We start from the raw sequence: 24360 nt of genomic DNA on the forward strand, positions 1-24360 counted from the left end.
ATCCCACCTGGAAGGCACTACCCTCCCTGTGGATTTGGGGGGAATGGAATGGGAGGGTGGTTGAAGGGCATGGGAGTGAGGAAGGGAGGGAGGGAGGGAGAGGGAGGGAGGATAGGAGGGAGAGGGAATTAGGATCTTTAAGTAAAATATGGAAAAAAAAAGTAACGGAAAACACCTCTCACTGAATGAAAATAACAACTAGTACCACCCAACAGCCAAGCTGGCAAGACAGCCACAGGAGAGCAGGCCCAGGACATCACTGGCCAGAATACTGACAGCATTTCTGTTTAAACCATTTCTTATGAAGTGAAATTTTTTCATGAATTATGAGTGTTGCCTTTAAAAATATGTAGATGGGTACTGTCTTCATTTGTTTTCTGTTTTGTAATAAACACCATGACCAAGAGCAACAAAATTAATTAAATAAATAAAAAGAATCCGTAACTTTATGCTTCTAAAAATTGGAAAGTAAAGTGAACAGGGTATCCATTTTGAAATTATACTTTAGCATTGACCAATTATCATTGAAATACATTCATCAAAAATTAAAATGAATCTATCAAGTAAAGTTTTGTTGAAAATAAAAGAAAGCCAATTGAAGACTGGGTGAAGCAAATCCTTATTAATTTTATCACTTTATTCCCATAAATTGCTGAGACACAGGAATAATTTTGAATTATTACTCAAATGTCAGTACTTTGCTCTTCAAACTCAACTACATGAATTAGAAGTTGGATACACAATATATCTCATTCACACAAGCAAAATGAACATCTGCTAACTTCCTGTCATGGGAGTGCGGCTGTGGTGGGCAGGGTGCGAACAGAGCCTCTGATGTGTAATGTTTGTCCCATCTGCACACCAGGTGGCATTGCATGGCTAATCAGAGGATGATAACCCCCATTATGATTCCTTACATATTTGGAGATAAGAAAATAAATCGATTCAACCTTTGTTTAAAAACTTTTTCTTATGTGCTCACAGTAAATAGCCTTAAAATTATATTTAAAGGGTTACAAAATTTGAGATTTAAGTTATTTGGTGCTGCAGTATTTGTTTCCTATGTGCAAAGTTATGACCTAATTTATAGTATTAAGTGATGTGAGTTTAACTACTTGAAAATAAGTAGAAGTAAACAGAGTTTTCCTTGTTGAACTGGGAACACAATTGTAATGGCTATTCCTTGTACAATTCAATGACAAATATCAGGAGTAAATTAAATTTGATATAAATTTTAATAGCATTGCTTCTAAAGTTGGTTTGCTGCTACATTCAGCATGGCTACAGGACAGACCTGACAGGGACAATGAGGGGAAGGAAAAACAGATATGCATACAGATAAGTTTGGATTCAACAGGCTAGCTTTTGGGTAGAGAAAACACAGTACCCTAGAATCACAATGTATAACCTTGAATAGAGAAGTGGGTTTATTGTATTCAGCTGAACAAGGAGGCAGCATTATTACATATAGATAAAGAAGGGAGCAGGGTTTATGGTACACTGCACCTGGATCAAGGAGATATATCCAGATAATCTCCACATGAGCAGTTTCTGTAGGAGAGCAGTCTATAGGGCATTATTATCCAGAGGGAGAAAGCTATTGTGGATTATCCTTGTACACACTATCATCATTCACCCCTGGACCAGAGGAAGGCTTTGATCTCTCTCTCTCTCTCTCTCTCTCTCTCTCTCTCTCTCTCTCTCTCTCTCTCTCTCTGAGTCTCCCTTGGGAAGAAGGTTTTGCTGTTTTCCAAGGGTCTGAGACTACTATACTGGAGTTGGCCATGTCAACAACACACATCCACTCAGGACTGCATTCACTCTGGGCTTCCCATGCTCCCTATAGTTTTCTACATAAAACCGTCTGTTTAAGGAGGATCCTTGAAAAGTTCTTGCTTTAGAACATACAGTTGAAAGGCATTTAAAGTTAGAGATGTGTTTGTATGAAAAAGCTTAGTAGCAACATTTATATTGTTAATTAAAGACAGTATAGCCTAATTTTACAAGTAAGAATTAATAAACAACAGAATTTATCCCAAAGTTTCATATATCTATATTACAAAAGCATGACTTTTAGAAAGAAACAAAACACCAGACTGAAACAAAAACCACTCTTCTCCAATTCATATCAATCTCTTGCCTATTCTGTGGTTTTTCTGTCTCCCACTCTTCATTTTACCGATACAAGTAACTAAAAATGTTTATTTGTATTAATGCCAATTCAATTTCCCTTCCATTCTCTCCTCTCATTCCTTCTCCTGCCTGTTGCTGCAGTTTGTTTCCAGCCTCGTCCTACAGTCAATTAGACCCAAATAAACACACAAATACTTATATTAATTTACAAACTGTTGGCTGATGGCTGGGGCTTCTTACTGGCTAGCTTTCTCTTAATTATTAACCAATAACTACTAATCTATGTATGTCTACATGGCCATATCTTATACCAAAGAATACTTGGCTCATCCTATCTTCCCAGTCTACGTGGCAGCCCTCTCCCAGTTTCACTCTCTCTTCTTACTCCTTCCTCTTGTAGCCCTGCTGATACTTCCTTACTAGCTACTGGAAATCAGTGTTTTAATCAACCAATAAGAGAATTATATACACAAGGACATCCCCCATCACCTGCCTACCCCACAAACCTTCATCCATTCCTCCTCTGTCAACATTCAGAAAGGAGCAGGCCTCCATGGAAGTCTACAAAGCATGGCAAGTCAAGTTGATGCAGGACCAAGCTCCTTCCCTTGCAGCAACAGCTGACCTGAACTGTTGGGAGCTGACCCACTCCCAACAGCTAGAGAGCCTGTATGGCTCCTCCTAGACCTTCTGTGTGTGTATGATAGTTGTATAGCTTGGTCTGTTTTGGGGGCTCCTAGTAGTGAGATCAGAACCTGTCCCTAGAGCTTGAGCTGGCTTTTGGGAACCTGTCCACCAGGCTGGGTTACCTCACTTTTCATTTTAAGGACAATATTTCTCTTTATTTTACCAAACCTTTTATAGTAAATTTGACAGAAAGCAAAAATAAACATAATTGTATGGTTTATAGTGAGAAAAGAGCTATGCATTTGCAGAACTCATAGCTTCATTTGAAAATGATTAGGAATAGTTCACATGAGTTCATTGAGGTCTGGAGTTTTTCACAGGCAACTGTATTGAACTGGAGGAGGGGTGCTATAGTGTCCTGAATGTTTCAGTGACATCACACAATACCTTTATTGTCTTTGTCATCCTTCAACATCCACACCTGACTTCTAGAGGACAGCTGACACTTAGAGGATAATTACATTTACAAAAATTAAGCACAACCCATTGAACAGAGTGCATGCTTGTGCCCCATTAAAATACTTATATTTAAGCTATGAGATTCAAGTTAATATTGGAAGACAGCATTTGGGTTTAGATTTGGTTTAAATAATCATAAGTTTAATGTCCTCTCCTATGGAATTAACATTTATTTAGCAACAACAACAACAACAAACTGAGGTTTTGAAACAAGAGAAAAGTTGTGTAGGATGATAACTATGAATCTATCTGTATTCTTCTACATGTTGACATTCAGTTATGCCAGCACCATTTTTGAAGGTATCTTCTTGTTTTCATTGTATATACTTGACTTACTTGTCAAATATTATGTGTTTGTAGATGTGTGGATTTGTGTTAGGGTATTTAATTTGATTCCATTGATGCACATGTCTGTTTTTGTGCCAGTACCAAAGTGTTTTTTATTACTGTAGCTCTATAGTAGAGCTTGAAGTCAGGGATAGTGATATCTCCAGAAGTCCTTTTATTGTAAAAGATTGCTTTAGCAATCTTTTTTTTTTTTTCATACGAAGTTGAGTATTGTACTTCTGAGGTCTGTCAAGAATTCTGTTGGGATTTTTATTGGGATTGCAATGAATCTGTAGATTGACTTTGTTAAGATGGCCATTTTTACTATGTCTGTCCTACTGATCCATGAACATGGAAGATCTGTCCATTTTCTGATTTTCCCCCCAATTTCTTTCTTCATAGACTTAAAATTCTTGTCATATAGGTCTTTTATTTGTTTGGTTAGAGTTACCCAAGATATTTAATATTATTTTTGGTATTGTGATAATATTGGGAAAATACCCTTTGGAAAGATGGCTATACATGAAATGATGGGTGAGGTCTACAAACGGTTACTTTAAAACCGAAAGTGTGTTGTTGTGGAACATTGGATTAAGATGTGTTACATTTGTTTATACTGTGGAATATTTGCTTAATGATGCAAATATGTGTTGCATTTATTTTTTTTTTAGGTTGCACTTGTTCAACTCTGTAAAGCTGTGTTAATTTGCCTGTCTAAAACACCTGATTGGTCTAAGAAAGAGCTGAATGACATGTAGCTAGGCGGGAGTGGGACAGGTGGTCCTGTCAGGCACAAAAAATAAATAGGAGGAGAAACTAGGCTCAAGATAAGAGGGGGACCAAGAAGAAAAAGAAAGAGGAGAGGAGGACAACAGGGGCCAGCCACCCAGCCAACCAGACATCCAATGAGCCACAGAGTAAGAAGGGTAGACAGATCAATAAAGAAAGGTCAAAAGCCCAAAGGCTAAATGTGGAAGAAGAGAAGCAGGATAATTTAAGCTAAGTTTACAAAGCTGGCTAGAAATAACCCAATTTAAGGCTGGGTATTCATAAGTAAGATTAAGTCTCTGTGCATTCATTTGGGAGCTTGGTATCAGGCCCCCAAAGAGTAAACTACCAAGCAAAACAAAAAAATAAAAAATAAAATACACACACACACACACACACACACACACACAAACACACACTGTAGGGTCAATTTATACTACTCCAGTATCCTGAGGATAGTCTACTCTATCCTGAATGTCATGAATATTGAGTGACAATATATGTGAATCAATTACTCGACAAAACACAATGGCTTTAAATAAAGAACATCATATGTACAAGAGTTACTCATGACCTTTGTTTCTGACAATCAACGTATTTCAGAATTATCACTACCTGTGTGAACTTGGAATCAAAACAAGGAGATTTGGTCATCTTCAAAATAGATTTACCTGGGGCCAGGAACAGAGCTGAACAGGTAAGGGCATTTGAGTCAAGCCTGACGATCTGTGTTCAAGTCCTGTACCCATATGGTGGAAAGAAACTACTGACTCTCAGAAGCTGTCCTCACATATATTCACACACATACAGATATGCCCACAAATCACATTAAAACACAATTTAAATAATGAAGACAAAATGGGCTTACTTGGATACCACATGATATAAGCTAAAATCACTCAGGAACAACTAATAAGTATCTGTAAAAGAACACTGCCAAATTTTTCTCAGTCTCTATTATTTTTTTTTCTATTTTCATAAGGTGACCAGCCTATCATCTGCTTTTGAAGATTAATATGTGCTTTCTATAGATATGTTAATATGATCAAAGAATAATTGCCCTACATCTCTTTTATCCCCTCTGGGGCTTTTCATGAACTCATTAACAGATGATTTAATGAACTCTCAGCTGGAATTCCTTTTCCCTCATTTTCAAATTCTTGGGAGCCATCTCACAATTATACAAGAGTACTTACAAGTGATTCTAGATTAAACAATATTACAAATTAAAAAAAGTAATATTCACAGCAACATATTCATGCCTTTTTGCTTACAATTATGTCAGGTTTATTATTTTAAATAATGTATTTATAATTGTGGATATTGAGTAGGTACCCAGCTTTTTATCTAGGGGGCAGAAGTAAAGTGGGTTGTCTAAAGACTTTATTGCATTTTCTTCTAAATAAATAGAAAGCATACATGATTATCTACAATTTAGAAATTCCTGATTAAGAAACTAATTAAGAATAACTTTTGCAGAGAAGAATTCTGGCTGTAAGAAGGCACAAGAGAGTTAAGTAAAGGCCACAGAACAGCAAATTTAATACCACAGTTTCTCAATGGATTTTCTTAATTGTAATTATCTCTTCTTCAGCTGTTATAATATTTGGTAATCTGCACATTACAAAACATTCTCCTCTTCTAGTAACTGAGTGAAAGAAAAAATAACCCAACTGGTGGTAACAATGAGAAAGTGAAACTAAATATGGAATCTAATTTTTCAAGAATATATATTCATGTTCAACAGCATTAAGTGAGCTGTTACAATGTGGGTGGGTATCCCTAGAGCATGTTCACTTTCGATCCTGGGTCTAGAAATGACTTTTCAACTTGAAGTATGACATTGGCTAGCTTATTCTCTCTCTTCCTATAAAACGGCTTTTCCATAATTAGTGGCGAGTTGTTGGTTGCTGTTAGACGTTTTGGAGTTGTATGTTGTTGCTCTACTTTTTTTTTAATGATTTCTAGTCATACCCACCTCCAACGCCATGCCAAGAGATAACAGATTGGATTATATTTTGGATGGAGCCTTGAGTGCCATTGATGTTACAGTGGGAGGTGGCAATGCCACCCCTGTGAATGAAGCTCTTCTTAGTCGCTCAACCATATAAAAAGTGACAATGAACCATCATAGATTTTATTTGTGTTGGAATACGTAGAAATCACCAATCACTTAAAGTATCCTAGTGTTTTGTTTTGGTATATTGTTAAAACGGTTTCAATAAAACTCAGTACTAAAGAAATACTTATAGATCTCCTACTATGTCCAAGATACATTTAGAATTATTTGTTGATTTATTGGTGGTGATAGGAGGCATAGCCAGAGCCTCAAGCACAGCATAAACTATATCAGTCCTATAATCTCATTTATCTACATGGAAATAGGAAGGTATTAGGAAGCTTAATGATAGTACAGTCAGATTTCTTGACTTTGATATGTTGACAGTGTGGCCAATGGGACCAGGCAGGAAGGTGCCTGCAACAGGGATCCAGCAGTTGTAAGTAGTGGGAGTGCTGCTAACAATAAGAGAGTAAAAAGAAAACAAAAATGGCTTTTGGATAAACACAGGAACAGGTCATCCATACACTATCTGCCTGGTAACATTATGCCTGATTGTCTACTCTGATGGTTATGGAGGATTTCCCTGCAGCACTTTGCCTTCCCTGAAATTTCAAAAATAAAATGAAATTACTTATCAGTTATATACTTGAAATTGGTTCCTCTCTCACATGTTCCTAAACTTTTATTTAGCACTACTACATTTTGTAAGAATGTAAGTGTGAGCTATCAGAAGATGAATAACCAGGAAAATGAACAACGCAAAGACAATGTGCCAGCTATGTAGACATTCAGAAACATGGTTCCTATTCCTGGATCTATGCAGGACTCACCTTCAAAATGTAAACAACCCTCATGCTTAGTTCAGCCCTCATAATCTGTGTTGAGGTTATTCCATTTGAATCACTTGACAATTTCCTAACAGAATTTAAACCTAAGCATGCCACACTGAATTTAGATTTCTTTGTTTTAATCTTTAGCACTGGGCATGGAACATCATTGCCATTTGGTTCTTGCTGTATTCATATACTACTTTTTATTTTTTTATTTTATTTGTTTTTTTGAGATAGGATTTCTCTGTATAGCTTTAGAAGCTGTCCTAGAACTCATCTTGTAAACCAGGCTGCCCTTGGACCTATAGAGATCCAACTGTCAATGCCTCCTGATTATTGGTAGGTATTAGACATACACTTTTGGAAATAGTGATTATTACCACAGAATCTTTACAATGAACTATGAGTATCAAATATTGATTATTAAGCTACATTAAATGTATTTTATATACAACATAGTATCTATGCTCAAACACACACAACAAAATAAACACACATAACAACATTTCCACAAAGTATACCCCAAATGTATATATAACACAGTGTTGGTACTTTGTAACATATTAATCACCTTGGGAATTTTTTAGCTTTTTTCTAAAACAAAAAGAACAATGGATAGGTTCTGTTATATTGATTTCAATGATCAAAGAAAGCTAATAAATATTTTGAAAAAGCTATAAAAAGGAGGCATCTCACTCCCATTCTAAGCAGTGACAGCAACACACTGTGTGAGTACTTTTATTTGAGTAAAAATATCAAAACTTTAGAGCCTTCAATGCAAATGTGTCTAATGTGAATAAACACAAGGTTTCATCTCACTAGTAAGAAGTTGCTTAGTCATTCGTGAGCAAGAACTGTAATGCTGATATTCATAAAAGAATGCATGAAATGAGTTACATACCTTAATGGTGAATTCTGTTGGGGTCTGGCGGCGGGGGATGGAATCTAAAAGTGATTTCCCCCCTAGCAATACATGCAATGTTTAAAATGAGCAACCATGAGAATATATTTAATTGAATGTGCTTAATGAATTACTCTGATAAAGGTACATCTAGTAAAATATTTTCTTCTGATAAGTAGTAAAGTAAGTTGGTAGCTGTAAATTCTGAAGATTTATATGACATTTTCATACATACATACACAATAATACACAAATACACAAAAATAATACACAAAAGATAAATTATTTGTTTTTTTTATTAAATTACAGATGAAGCTAATAATGAAACAGAAAGTACTGATATTATTTCCTTTCTGGTTAGGTGACTGATGAGTCTCAAATATCAAACCCCAGGGAGAATGTACATGGTGGCAGAAACACTGGGTACTTCTTTCATCTGTGTGTCTAGGATATTAGAAACCCAATGTCCATTTACCTATGAGCACATTTCCAGTCATTCTTTGCTACTAAGTATGTTTTATGGTTAAGTTATAAACAATGAGATAGAAGCAGAAGTGGTGTGTATAACTTCTACACTACAAAACTAAGAGGACAGATGCCGCCTATGAACACAGACTTGGCTATCACCATGGAGTATTATATCAAACATGGTTTTCCCTGTTCCATGCCCTGAGTGTACACTGAACAATATTCCAAAGCAACCAAGAAGCACAAAGGGCCCACTGTACTTTCCTTTCTAACTCAGTGAGAAAAACCAGATAAAACTTGAGAGCAAAGGTTAATGATGTTATGGAAGCTTTGGTAGCAAGAATGTGAGGCTTTCCAAATAACAGTCAGGTATATGGCAATAAAAATATCATAAAGGCCCAAATGGTCAAGTGATATCAAATTAGTCTTTCCTTGGAGATATGGCTACTTGTCTTCTATAAACAGAAATACATTTTTTTCATAAGAAATAAAATTTCCTTGTGTATATTTCGTACAAAATACTGAAATAGAACATAGTTTCATTCCTCATATCACCACACTAGAATGTCAAAGGATTTGCTTTTCAACCAGAAAATGTACAGCATAAATATGAAAAGGTTGTGTGTTGTATTATTTCATTCACACAATGCAGGGTCCATCACAGAGTGGTCTTTAGAACACATAGCTCCATGAAAAACTAACAATGTAAGTGAACTTAAGAGAAAGAATTCTAAAAAAAAATACTAAAATGTATTTGATTTCTTTCAAATCTGACTGCTAGAATCACCAGATGTTATTAATTACATAAATATCCCACATTTTTTTTCTTTTTTTCTTTTTTCTTTTTTTCTATTTTTTTGTGGACCTGCAGAGATCCCACATTTTTCTTATACTGGATTTCCTATGTATTAAATTTGGAACACTTTCAGTGAATGCTATATTGATCAGATTTCTTGAGTGCAGACATTCTTCATAGCAATGTGCATAGAGATGGTGTAATTGTTCTAGGTTGTTCTACTCTAACAGTGAAAATGTATCTTTTAAGTCTAACTTCTGAAGGACACTTAATGGTGGGTTTTAGTGTTACTTGATAGCATCAAAAGATATAATTTCTGTCTAATTTCCACTTAGTTGGACCAAGAACTTTTGAATTACCAGAGGCAAAGCAAAGCAGAAGCTCTCACAGATCCAGTATTTCCAAGATCATAGAAAATACTTTAAAGATACTGTGTGTGTAGGTGTCTTTTCTCAGTAAAATTATGAAGTTGGAAGGCAGCTCTATTTGAAAGTATCTTTGAAACAAAAGCCAAGGGGGCATAAAAAATATCCTCTTCTCGTTTTTGGTGTATAGACTGGTAACTATATTCAATGCCCCTCAATTGAAGAATGGTTAATGAAGATGGAATACTACTCTGCAATAATAATAATAATAATAATAATAATAATAATAATAATAAAAATAATAGTACCTTAAAATTCGCAGGCAAGTGGATGGCACTTGAAGAAACGATCCTGAATGAGGTAACCCAGTCACAAAAAGAGGAACACAGTTTGTACTCACTCATATATGGATTTTAGACCTAGAGCAAAGGATCACCTACCAGCCTATAATTCACACAACCAGTGCAACTAGAATACAAGATGTGTTCTAAGAGATTCATATGAAGTCCCTCACAGAACCAGGAAGGGACAAGTCCCCCAGAGCACAGAGGAATGGGGGGGCAGCGAATGGAGAGAGAAGTAGGAGAAAACGAGGAGGAAAGGAAAACAGGTGCGACCACAAAGATTGAGCCCGGTTAGGAATAGAAGAAAGGAGAGAGAGAGAGACAGAGAGAGAGAGAGAGAGAGAGAGAGAGAGAGAGAGAGCATAAAAGAGGGAGCCAATATTGTTTGAAGATAAAATTGAACACAAAGAAAGGTTTAGAGAACTACAAGACTGCCACCAACTAACAATTTCAGCTTCCATGGAAAGGCTACCATAAATGCCCTTCCCGGAGAGTGAGATCAACAACTAAATTATCCATGGAGCCCTCAACTAATGCCTGTTGGAAACAGGAGCAAACACCCATACATAAACACTGAGTCAAACAAGAACCCAGATGCAGATGGAGAAGACAAGACCAGGCGGCAGAAACACATAGAGACAGCTTACCTGAACAAGGAGGAGCTAACTGGCCACCAGACTGATAGCTGGGAAGCCAGCATGGGACTGACTCAGGCCTCCTTGAGTATGGGTCTCTGCCAGAAAGACTGCACAGTTTAAGGGACCTAAGGCAATGGAGCCAGGATGTATCCCTGGCGCACAAAAGGACCTTGCGAACACATCCCCCATGGAGGAATAACTGCCTAAATCTAGTGACAGGGGAGAAGCCCTAGTCCTTACTTCACATGACCTGTCAGATCTACATGACCTCAACTGGATGTCATTCCCCTACATATGGAATTAGGGTGGGGGGATGGGAGGGAAGGGTGGTTAGAGTGCATGTGAGAGGACAGAGAGTGTAAAAGGGAGTGAAGGAGGGAAAGAGGGAAGGAAATGGGGAGGGGGGGAGGGAGGGAGGGAGGGAGGGAGGGAGAGGGAGTTGGGATCGACATGTAAAATAATAAATTAAAAACAATGCTTTGACTCCAAAATTTAAGTTCAAGGTCAAGTTACTGGGGAAAAGGATTTCTATTTTTGCTTCCACAGAAAATGAAAAGATGTGGATTTCTTTCAGACTAATGTGGTTTGATCAAGTCAGACCACCTCAAACAGAGTACCAGGTGATTCTACATTTAAAAAAGCTGGACAAAGCAGCCTCACGGACTACAGCCAGAATTTCTGCATCTTCTTATAATCTCCCATGACAGTGCCCCTCACCAGCAGGAAGCAGTTTGGAAAGAACGACGCCCAAATTCCCAAATATTTTCTATCAATGTTTGTTTTCATTTAAATGGACTTGGTTATATAATATATACATATTATGTAACAGTAACAGTACTGATGATAATGGTACTAACAAGTTCTGAAAGGAGGTTTAATACTAGAGAGAGAGAGAGAGAGAGAGCAGATTTACTTCCTTGTCAGTTAAAACTTTTAAATCTAAATACAGTTAGTGACACAGCTTCCTGCTGATGTGGTGTGCATGCTCTGGAATAAGTCATTGGTTAGTAAAGAAGCATTAATTTTGATGGCACTCTACAAACAATGAAACCTTGACCTTTGCACCAAGTTTTGGTGAGCACTACCCATCATACAATCACTGAAAATACAGGGATGTTTGCATCTCAGGAGACAATACTAAGATATTTAGAGATTGTAGACTGAAAAGGCTAAATGACAGAAGGATGGAGTTGTACTTAAAATACTACCAATTTTATATGGTCAGCTCACATCTCAGAATTTTCCAGAATATGGAATATGAAAAAAATAGAACTCTTCACACAAGGATGAAATTTAGTCGACAGTTTGTTTTGTTTGGTCTCTCAATAAATAAGTTGAAGGGAAATTGTTTGAAAATTCCACACATGTGAGATATTTTCCAAAAGTTTTGAAGACTTCATGAAATGAATATAGAATAATACCAACTCTGCATTTCACTATTAGTCAATTGTACCTCCATTAAAAGAAAGCTACAGCAGCCAGCCATATTTTGTGCTATCACCTCACAGAGGGCATTCTTAACTTTAGAGCCCACTTCTTGTGTTTCCTGTGCAATGTGAGGTCCTGAAAGACAAATATGTCTTGCCGAAGTTTGTTCTCCATGCACATGAACTACAGCCAGGCTGTAAGTACTAGTCATTATGGTTCAAGAAACATGTGGTTTCCACTAGAGAAATGTCTAAAAGTAGTAATTCTAATGGATATTGTCAGGAATAAAAGCATTAAAGTTAAATAAAGATATTTAGAAATAAGTCACTCACCTATCCCTATGAAAGCAGCCTTGTAGCCATTTTCTTTCAAAGCACTAAGGGTAATTCCATCCATGGAAAGGCTTTTACCACAAATTATCTGTAAGAAACAGTATTTTGAGTAATTATTTTCTAATATGTTTTAGCAATCGGTTAATTAAAATTAATATTTAATATATGAAGTCAAAGAAAAGACTATAAAAGTTTTAGTGAACAGATTTGTTTAATGGAATTAGTAAATAACTAGAACACTAATATTTTCATTATTGAATAAATGTAGAAAAGCCAGTGTAATTATAATCAAGTTAGTAAAAACATTGAACTACCCCATGACCCAGTATTTAGCTCCTCATTCTGTACTCAGAGGATTATATACTTACCATGAAGACACTTGTACTTTCTGTATTGCTGCTATATTCACAATAGCAAGGAAATAGACTAAGCCAAGATATACATCAACAGACAAATGAATAACAAAAATGAAATACTATATATATATATATTACTATATTAATATATATATATATATATATATATGCATTACCATTAAGAAAGGCAAAACTATGAAAACAATAGAAAAAACATGTATACCTGAAAACTATTATATTAAATAAGATAGCCAACCCAGACTTCAAAAGACAAATATAGCATGTTTACCTTTACCTTTGGATCCTAGCTGCATATATATGCTGGGAGAGTGAATTTGAGTAGAAGCCAAGAAATTAGGGTTCCATAACCATGAGAGGGGGCAAATTTTTTTTGTTTGACTTTGTGTGTGTGTGTGTGTGTGTGTGTGTGTGTGTGTGTGTAAAGGAAATGTAGTAAAACACATGTGACATGAAAGGGAAGAGGGCACAGCAAAGATGCGGGGAGAATCCATCCGAAGTAAGTGGGTATTGAAATGCCATAATGCTAATTTAAAAATGAAATTCAAAAACATAAACTAAAGTTAATAAAATGTCTCACCTTGTGTATACTGAGAGCACTATATTGAGCATTTCATATAAGAATATGATAAAAGATAGTGAGGGATACCAAAGAGCCAAAAAGATCCAAAAGTCAAGAGAGAAGCAAAAGAAGTTATACAACAGATCACGTGATTAGCACATAAATGGTAGTTCAGACAGTAAAGATTCATCCTAGCAGTAGTCAAAGGGTGGGACTGTAGGGAATTCCCCTATGGTCTTTACAAAAGGTAGGGTTACCATGGGGGGTATTGTTCATACAATATGAACAAATCAGAGTGACAGAGTAGTCACTCTGACTAAACATCACAATATTTTGGTTGGTCTCAAACATGATTCAACTAAAAATATTATCATACCTATTTATTTAGGGCAACAAGAGGAGAGCACAATTACATGGTCAAAGGACAACACACAGGAGTCAGTTTACAGCTTTACCATGTGCGGTCTGGTCTTTGAACTCAGGTTATCAGGTTTAATGGTGAGTGTTATTAACACCCAGGCCATCTCTCTGTCCCATGAGTCAATTTTCAGGGGGAAACCTGCTGAACAAGAGAGACACCACACTCCTAGGTAGAACTCTTCAGTATCCTGGCAAATAAATACTACAATAATTACCCTGCTTCCCCATAGAGAATGATAGCCATTTACCAAGGCAACTGTGCACCAGGGAAATAGGGATAATCAGACATTTCAAGGACGATTAGGCACATGATCTTTATTGACATTGATACCTGGAGACACAAAGTACGGACCTATGTGAAAAGTAAAATGGAGCCTGACTAAAGTCTAGTTCCCTGTGAGCCATCAGAGACACTGACCCTGTCACTGAGCATTTTCCTACTCTCCAAACACATAATTGAAATTGTTACACTTGTCAGTTAAGTAATCCCAACTGTATCTCTAGTCTGTGCAGTAAGAGTTGAAACAGCTATCACAGCTTAGAAGTCACATGCAAATACCAGAAATCTGACTGAGAGTTTCTATGGCACCATATCATATCCAGTGTGCTCATAGGATGGGGATAGACAGTATTTGTGCCCAACAAGTCACCATTGAATTGACTACACTGTTTGTCCTTGCTGAGATATAGGTGGTTCCCACAGGATGAATGTAAACTACTATAGGCCTACACAGAGAGTTGTCTTGGCTGCAGTTTTTGTGACAGACGTGACAAAATTGCTAAAGGAGACTGATATGAACATGAAAACCCTGAACATGGCCATTGATTTGGTGACTTTAGACCTACTCTTCTCCACTTCTAAAATGAGTCAGAAACAGTTGCTCACACAAGGCGTGTTACAGATCACCTCTGAGACATGTCAACTTTAGTAATAATATGTGTATTACAAAGAGTTCTGACTTCCTATAGAACCCCACAGTGGTCCATTCTGTAATGACATCATTCAGAATGGTCAGCATAACGACATAATGATCAGTGTGCTTGTGAATTCAAGGTCCCGAAACTACATAAGATAGAAGATGATCCCATGACTGGGACTAGTCACTTGAGTGAAGTTTAGAGAGCCCCATTATCACAGATGAGCTGGCGTATCTGCACCCAGATAGAAAGACAGAGAGATGCATCTTCAATCACTCCTCACAGAGAAAAATACACAAAACTTGTAAGTTACTTTGGCTTTTGACAGCATTATATTCTGAAAACATAAAGCCTCTATTAGTTCATAGAAAAACAGTATTTATCAGGGAAAGAAAAATGACTATAGTTACTATACACAGATGGTAAGGAGAGGCACTCTCTTCTATGTATTACAAAAGATGATACAGTTCTTTACAAGTGGTCTGTGAAAAGTTTTGTTTTTAACTTTTGAGTTGAATGATAAACTATTTTGCATATTAGAGGTTTAATAACAAAGATATATTTATCACGAATTCTGTATTCACTGTATTAACAAGAAGTTTACAAATATAAGAATAAAAGCGAAATATGTAAAGATCCAATAATTAGCTATTAATGAATAAGAAAACAGTATCAAAGCTAGTTCTTTTAAACATAATGTTAACTATGAAAAGCAAAGCATAGTTTCTGTCTTTTTTATTAATTTATATTTTTCATTTTACATATCAATCCCAGTTTCCTCTTCTTCCCTCCCTTCTTCCCTCCCTCCCTGTCTCCAACCCTTCCATGTTATACACCATCATAGAGCACTCATTTAGTAGCTGATGGAAACAGAAACAGACACCCACAGCTAAAGCATAGTTTCTTAAGGAGCCAAGTTAAGAAAACACAAGTTTAGAAATGAGAAGGCAATTAGAACCATAAGCATAGGTGAGATAATTCTGTTGACCTCAGGAAGACCATGTCTAAATTTATGCTAATAAATTCAACAGTATTAACAAAATTTGTCTAGAAAAATGCATACTGGCAAAATCTGTACTGGAATTCAGTTAAGGAAACTTTAACAACTTTAAAAATACTTTGTAAACTTGTTGAATTATTGTCTCTTACAAAAATTCTTTGCAACTTGTATAGCCACTATGGAAATCAATATGGAGGCTCCTCAATATCAAGCTATACTGTTCTTGGGAATATACCCAAAGGATGTTCCATCTTACTATAAGGACACTCACTCAGCTATGCTCATAGCAGTTTTATTGGTAGTAGCCATAAAGTGGAAACAACTTACATGTCCCTCAGCTGAGGAAAGAATAAAGAAATATAGTGCATTTGTACAATGGGGTATTACCCAACTGTTAAAAAAATAACATCATGAAATTTGCAAGCAAATGTATGGAACTAGAAAAAAATCATCCTGAATGAGGAAAACCAAATCCAGAAAGAAAAACATGGTATATACTCACTTATAAGTGGATATTAAGTATTATTTAAAGAATACATTGCCACAGACCCAGAACAGCAAGTAATAGGCAGAGCTCAAAAGGGAGAATGATTGGATCTTCCTGGGAAGGGAAAATAGAATAGATTTTGCCAGTGGACTCAGGGTGGGTGAGGATGGGAACAGGAGGGATTAGGTGTGGGAGGAAGGAACTGAGTGAGAGAGTACAGGGACAGGGATAGAAGACTGGAATAGGTAGGCATTTAGGGGGTAATTTTAAACTTAACACAGTGGAAACTTCCAGGGATATATGGGGGGTGACCCTAATGAGAACTCCTGAATGTTCAGGAACCAGAGACTGGATGGCTCAGACCTAGGATAGAGTAAAAAACAATTTTTTTTTATTTTAAATTCACTGAAATGATTCTTAATGATACTCTGATATACTCAAAGATTGGTGCCTAGCTGGATGAGTATCAGAGAGTCTTCATCCAGGAAATGATGAGAATAAATGCAGAAACACACAAGAGTGTGCATGGGTATGCTCTAGGTCCTCTGCACGTATGTTATGGCTGTGTAGCTTGCTGTTCTTGTAGGACTTGTAACCATGAGAGGTTGTGGGGAAGTAGTATCTCTGACTCTCTTGCTGGCTCTTAGGACTCCTTTTCTTCTACTGTGTTACCTCATTCAGCCTTGATAAGAGGGCTTATGCCTAGTCTTATTGTAACTTGTTATGCCATATTTGGTTGATGTCTCTGGGATGCCTGCTCTTTTTGAAGGGAAATGGAAGAGGAATGGATCTGGGGGAGAGGGGAAGTAGGAAAGGGAACTGGGAGGAGTGAAGGATGGGGAAGCAAGTGAGAAGTATTATGTGAGGGAAGTATTTAATAAGGATCTTTGCAGTCAGAAGCATAATTTTCAACTTAATAAAAGATACTTTCCCTAGCCTAGACACAGGGGTGGAGAGCTGCCTTGGTCCTACCTCAACTAGATGATGGGACAGACTTAGTAGACTTCCTAGCAGAGATATTACCCTTTCCTTGGAGCAGATGGGAGGAAAGGGCAGTGGTGGGAGCGGTAGGAGAGGAGGGAGGAAGAACTGGGGTTGGAATAAAAAATTTAAATGGTTATTTTTATAAACTATTATGTAAAGTTGCCAAAAAGAGCAAACAACCAAAATTATCAAAGCAAAACAAATATATGACTTTTGCATTGTAAACTTTATAAGGACAGTAGAAGCCCAATCTTCTCTGTAATGTGTAGTGATAATGCAATGTTATGAACAAGTGATACATAGGCAGTTTTAGAAAGACAGACACAAAATGATGATAAAAGCCTATTCATGAAGACAAAATTTACATAACTAATTGAACATGTAGATGGTGGGCTGGTACCTATGTAGAGCCTTTATCCATAATGAATAGTGTTCATTGAATGGGAAGGTACTCTACATACTACTGTAAGAGATAGCTAAACACCAACACAGTTCAAAATCCTTCAATCTACAATTGTTGCCTTTCCTGCAAGATAGGCTGGTGTAACAGTAACAAAAAGCTTGTGAGAGTGACAAACTAATATCTTATTTGACTTAAGCAATCTGTCAGGAGGAGACAATGCCAGACACTGCTCAGGTGGCCAAGAACCTGAAACTAGATAGGTCAGGGACTTAGAAGAAAACCAGATATGACTATTTTGCTAAAGGAATATAGCAGTAAAATGGCTCGTAATGACATTCTGATATATTCATAGATACGTATCCTCTTCATCATAGAGGAGCTTCCTCTCTTTCTGTTTCTAGAGGCACACAGTCAGACAATTTACAGAGTGTGACAGACCTTGGAATACTCAGTCCAAAATGGGATGACTCCATTAAATCCTTCCCCTAAGGCACCATGAAATGCTTCAGAAGAGGAGGTGAAAAAAACAAACAAACAAAAAAAAAAAAAAAAAAAAAAAAAAAAAAAACCAGGAGGGATGGAATACCCTGAAGAAACAAGGCCTTCTAAACATTACAAGAAGGATGTACTTATGAAGTCACAGAGAATGTGACAGCAGCACAGGACCTGCCCAGGGCTGAGCAATTGAGGTGACACCACTGGGAGGAGAAGTGGATACAAGTTCCTATCCCTAACCAGAAGCTGTCTCCTATCAATAACCACTTCTAAATGAAAAATCAGTTTTCTACATAGGAGTCTATCAAGTATACAAACCACTCCTACAGCCAGACCCCATGCTTAGCAGTAGATGATCAACACAGTACAAACTCAGTGACATCTCCAGTTCTTTGTCTCATAATTTTGCCAGGGCCTTTTTCTTTTCTTAAAACAAAACAAAACAAACAAACAAACAAAAACCTTTACAGGTTCTTTGAGTATATTGTACGGTTTCTATTTTTATAATTTTGGGGGGATTTCTTTGTGTCCTTCTGTTTATATGTGTTTCTTGAGCTTTTACTTTTCTTGGTTCCATATTTATTTTTGTTCTTTTGTGGTATGTCTGCTTTTATTTTATCTTGTCTTGTTTTACTTTTGTTATTTAAATGTCCATTTATATTGTAATGAAAAGAAAATGGATGTTGATTTGGGTAGGTATGTAGGTGGCAAGGATCTGGAAGGAGTTTGGAAAGGGAAAATAATCAAAATATATTGTATGAAAAAAATCTGTTTCCAATAACAAAAACAAAATTTAATTTTTTCCTATCAATTTTTATTCATTTTTATAATTTCTAAAGGTTTAATAAACTAATGTTACATAATCACATTGCTTATTCAGTAAGGTCAAAACTGCTGCTTTTGAATCAAGTAAAGAATGATCTGTCTTATAATTCTCTTTAATGTTTACTAGAGATGCAAGTAACTGAAGTATTAATAAGTACAGGTAACTGATAAAATTCTCATATTCTGCTGCTATAACTAATTGAAAAAAATCCATTTTATAACTACATATAACTAATTAATTACTATAAAATAAATAAATAAAATTAAAGTATTCAGCAGAAACCTTTGCTCAGGTTGTAAAGATGATGCCTTATACTTTGTTATAATAAGATTAGTTTATATTCTTTGGATTGAAAAATAGGTAGCCTACTCTTGGTATGCTTCTTGTTAAAAATGACTTCTGTATGATTATTTTTGAAGAGGTAGAACAAATTAAGTTAATTTTGGACAATGAATGTCAACAAACTATATGTTGTGTCCACATAGTTCTCGTGTGTGTATGTGTGTTTGTGTGTGTGTGTGTGTGTGTGTGTGTGTGTGTGTGTGTGTGTGTGTATGTGCTGTTAAAGCCAAGCAATATAAATCCAGAAAAAAATTTGATTGCTAGGAAATTGTGTGAACTTAGTTGCATATAATGTTAGCTGAAACAAGCTAGAGATGCATGATATGAATGATCTATATGTCTTGGTGATGAGAAGAAGATAACAAGTTCATGAATTCATCCTACTTTCAAAAATGGACCATCTTTGGTTTAAAGTCATTTATTCCAAACAAAAGTTTCACACTTTATATAGATACTGTCTTATTTTTATGATGTGCACACCCACATTGCAGTCTTGAAAAATCATTGTATTTGTTTGGTAATTATGTTTAAAAGCTCATCATTTGACCATATTAAACAATATACAAATAGAAACAAGTGAAAAGGTCTACAGTAGTGTTTTGTGTCCCATAATTGATAACTTCCAGGTTTTCTTAATAAAAGCAAAATCCATGCAAAGTTTGCTAGTCACTTTTCAAAATATCTTCTGGAGACAGAAATTTTGCAAATCCTGTTATGTTATTAATTGGCTGTGCTTAATGGAAAATACCAAATTTTAAACAAAAGAGGAATATGTTCAATTGAAGAGGCAGATCACAGAATAATAGCAGTGATGTAAAGTTGGGGTATCTAAGGTCATACTCTGGAAGTGTACCATATCAGCATCATGTCTATCTTCAAAAAAAGAACACAATATTTATTAAATACAACAAAGAACATAGCTATTTTCTTATTCATCATGAATTCACTGCTTATGTTGAGAAAAGCCAGACATAAAGAACAGCATGACACACATAGTAAAGAAAATAAACTTCTGGAAGAAATTACAATCAAAGTGTTGAAATGCTAGTGTTTCTGAGAGCTCCTGAACAAAACACAATTAAGGAAACCAAATCCTTCCCTTGGCTGCACTGAACCCCTAAAGCTATTCAGGAATTTGTTTCTTACAGACAATTAATCACATGCAGGTGTGCCAGATGAGAAGTATTGATTGCCCTTTTCCAGGCTAGTGGCATTCAGACAGCAGACAGACAAATGCCCTAAGCAAGGGAAAGTATCTTTTTTGCTAGTCCTGGGATAGCTTTTAATTGTTCATTCCTAAAATGCACAGCGCTAGCCATAAATCTTAAGCATGGAGCTTTCTCCTTTCTTTCTTTGCAATATACAGACAGATGTTATTACACCTCCTACTCACCTTTACACCAAGGTCCTTCATAAGTGCAATCTCAAAATTCACAACATCATATGGCAGCCGAAACTGAGGGATTTCAGAAGTGCTGAAACAAACAAACAAGCAAACAAAAAAACAGGATATTGGAGAATTAGAGTGACATTTTTCAACCTAGGGAAAAATAGCATGATGTGCTATTATTGATTAGTATCAAAAGAACAAATATGCTCCTGTGAATATTTACATTGCATATAAGCAAGTAGGGAGACAGCAACATTTTTCCTGCCACAGTAAGATCTCCCCTGTACTAAAGCTAATGTAGAAGCTAATATAAAATACAGCCAATATAAAATAAGCCATATAGAATTAGTTAAAAGTGATTCTATCCCTTCAAATTATTTAGTTGATTTACCTAATAATCCTATGCTTTTAAGATATTAAATTCTCAGAGTAAAAATCAATTCACAGTAAACATAGAGCTAAATTATATGTCTATATCTAAATGAAAATATATGTCCTATAAAAAGACTACACATATTCAGCACATTTTATTTATTTGCTAACGATCATTCAAACAGATGTGAGAAAGCATCTTTTTGAGGTTTTGATTTGAATGTCTTGTTATTTTTAAATGTTTTATTTATTTATTTGTTACATATCATCCTAGTTTCTTCTTCCTCCCTCCCTTTCTCTCTCCCTCCCTCTTTTCCTCTCTCCCCCCTCACATGCTCCCCAAACACCTTCCCATCCCATCCCCCCCCACCACTCCACATGTAGGGTGATACCATCCAGGAGGAGTCATCTAAATCTGTCAAGTCATTTGTAGTAGTGATTAGGCCTTCTCTCTTTTCTCTAGGTTAAAGGAATATCTCTCCATGGGGGATCCTGGTTCCACTGTCTGAGGTCCCTTAGACTGTTCAGGCCTTCTAGCTGAGACCCACCAATGACAGATTATGTTGCAGAGGATGTGGAGAAAGGTGAATACTCACTCCTCCACTGCTTGTGGGAGTGCAAACTCATACAGCCATTTTGGAGATCAGTATGGCACTTCCTCAGGAAAATGGGAATCAGTCTACCACAGGACTGGCAATCCCCCTCTTAGTCATATACACAAATGATCCACATCCATGCAACAAAGACATCTGCTCAACTATGTTCTTAGCAGCATTATTTGTAATAGCAAGAACCTGGAAGCAACCTAGATGCCCCTCAACAAGAATGGATAAAGAAAATTTGGCACATTTACATAATGGAGTACTACTCAGCAGAATATATACAAAATCAAAATTGAGACTGGGACTCCTGGTTGTGGAAAGGGTCACTTGGGGTATAAGCCAAATGGGGGAAAGAGGTGTGGGAGAATGCTTAATGAGAATGAATGGTGCATGAACAAGCTATATGGAAGCTCATGATTTTCCAACCCAAGGAAACTAGATGGTGTGTGTGTGTGGGGGGGATACAATCAGGTAAAGCTCTGAGTGGGCATGGAGGGATAGGAAGAGAGTAAAGAGCACATAATCTCTGTAAATGCACTTGGATTCAGTGATTTGTTTATCATTTTATATCCACACTTATCAGAGATATTGTTGTCAGGTCTTAATGTAATCTAGATACTAAGTTAAAATTTGCCTCTGGTAATGTTCTATATTGATGACTGAAAAACTATTTTTATAATAGTTTTAACAGAAAATAATTAATATTGTGAAATTTTTTTTCAGGGAAGTCTTCATGCCCTAGGTGTTTACTTACTTTATAAAATAAACAACATTATATAAATGAATCAATTTCTGTACTATTTACTGGTCTTTTCATATTTTTCTGCTTCTTCATGATTTCATGCTTTATAGGCTATATGTTTCTAGGAATTCACTAATTTTTTCTGAGTTATTCAATTTGTATATAATTTATTATTATACATCTCATTTGGTCACCTTTCTGTAGTATCATGTCTTCTTTTACCATCAGTAGTTTTGCTTTTGTAAGTCCTGTCTCCTTTTTCTTGCTAAAATTTTCATTTTTTTCCTTACATTTTCAAGAAAACAACACTGATTTGTTATGCTGTTTTTTCCTAAGCTCTAGTTCACTTACAGTTTTGATTTTTATTATGTCTTTATTATTTCTGTCCTAATTTTATAATGAAAGTATTCTTTTATATTTTATATTTTGTTTCAATTTTTTCAGTTGTGTGAACAGAACAGTTACATAGTTTATTCATATGTGCATATATTTGTATTTATATATAAATATATATTGAATGTTGAGTTTGTACAAGCTGATGTAGGAAAATGCGAAGAATAAACTACCAGAGGATCACTTCCTTCATTTCATTCACAAATGCAAAGAGATGTTTTCACAAGAATGATATTATTAAAGTGAGGTTTTCTACAAGGTAACAAATCAGTGGAGTCCTATCTCATTAATATGTTCTGAACTTATTTTCTACTGAAATTAAAATATATTTAATCTGCTGTCCATTTTCTTGACTGTTCATCAGTGGCTTATAAACCTAATGAGAATTTTTTGAGAATCTCTTCATGTCTGATTATTCAGAACATCATATGTGTGCTTAGAAATATTGAAGGAAGGAGGAAAAGAAGGAAATACAAAATAACTGTAACTATCCAGTAAGGAGACAAATTAGACTCATGTCTTGGATACAGAAGTTATAGAACAATCCCACATAAACACTAATAGAATCTCATTTGAAAACCAAAGAAATGGCTTTGACAAGACAAATACGGTAGCCAAAAGAACCATGTGGCAGCTACTACAAGAAAGGACACACAGTGGATATTGTAGATGGACATACAAAAGGACTTTACAAAAGTGCTCATTAACCGGGTACAACTTCTGGACCCTAAAGAGTACACTACCGATTTCCTTATTTTGGTGATGGATGGCAAATTCAGATGAAGGAGCCACAAGGGAATGGCAAAGTTTAATAAAGAAAATGATCAGGCTGTGAATGTCAGTCTGATGCTCAGGAAGTAAAAATTCTTGGAAGGGATAGAATTTTAAATAATTGCACATATTTATTTGGAATATGAAGATAGCATAAAACCTGGTGACTTATAGAAGGGCATAAGAGGACAGGATACAAAATGGATATAAATGTTTATTTACCAAATTTGTTAAGTTTATTGAAAACATTTGAGATTTTTTCCTCTAGTACAGTCAAATGGGTGACAGAAACATAAAAGACATTGTCTTTCTTCTGTGTTAATATTTCTTGTGTAATGGAATATATCAGTAACAACTATTTTTAATTCATTTTATAGCAAACATCTCATTCATTTTTTTGGTAAAACATTGCTCAGTTCATGATTGAATAAGTATTGATTCTAAAATTTGTATTGTATTACATGTTGTAAAATAGTTTTACTGATGTATTTTACCAAGAAACAATTACATTGCAAATCAACATGAAATAATGCTCACATATTTATATGTATCAAAACAGTAACATTTAAAGAAATAAAACAAAGTGTAGTGTTTCCCTGGGTGTATAATACCTGATAAAATATTATATACTTAATCATTATTTTAAATAAAATTTAAAAATCAAGAAATACATACATATATATATATATACATACATACTTAATAATCTCTTCTATCATTAATTTCATTTGTTCAGACATG

General features: G+C 35.7%; 1 protein-coding gene across 1 annotated transcript in view; it reads right to left on the reverse strand.

Moving 5' to 3' along the window:
* Dpyd (dihydropyrimidine dehydrogenase) overlaps positions 1–24360 on the reverse strand; it is an 817241-nt gene that overhangs the window by 580678 nt on the left and 212203 nt on the right. The window contains exons 7-8 of the mRNA XM_051185598.1: positions 20743–20824; positions 12539–12626 (exon numbers count right to left, since the gene is read on the reverse strand). Of these exons, the coding sequence (XP_051041555.1) occupies positions 12539–12626; positions 20743–20824 (170 nt within the window). The remainder of the gene's footprint in view (positions 1–12538; positions 12627–20742; positions 20825–24360) is intronic.

The sequence above is a fragment of the Phodopus roborovskii genome, unplaced genomic scaffold, assembly GCF_943737965.1.
Source record: "Phodopus roborovskii unplaced genomic scaffold, PHOROB, whole genome shotgun sequence".
Taxonomy (NCBI): Eukaryota; Metazoa; Chordata; class Mammalia; order Rodentia; family Cricetidae; genus Phodopus; species Phodopus roborovskii.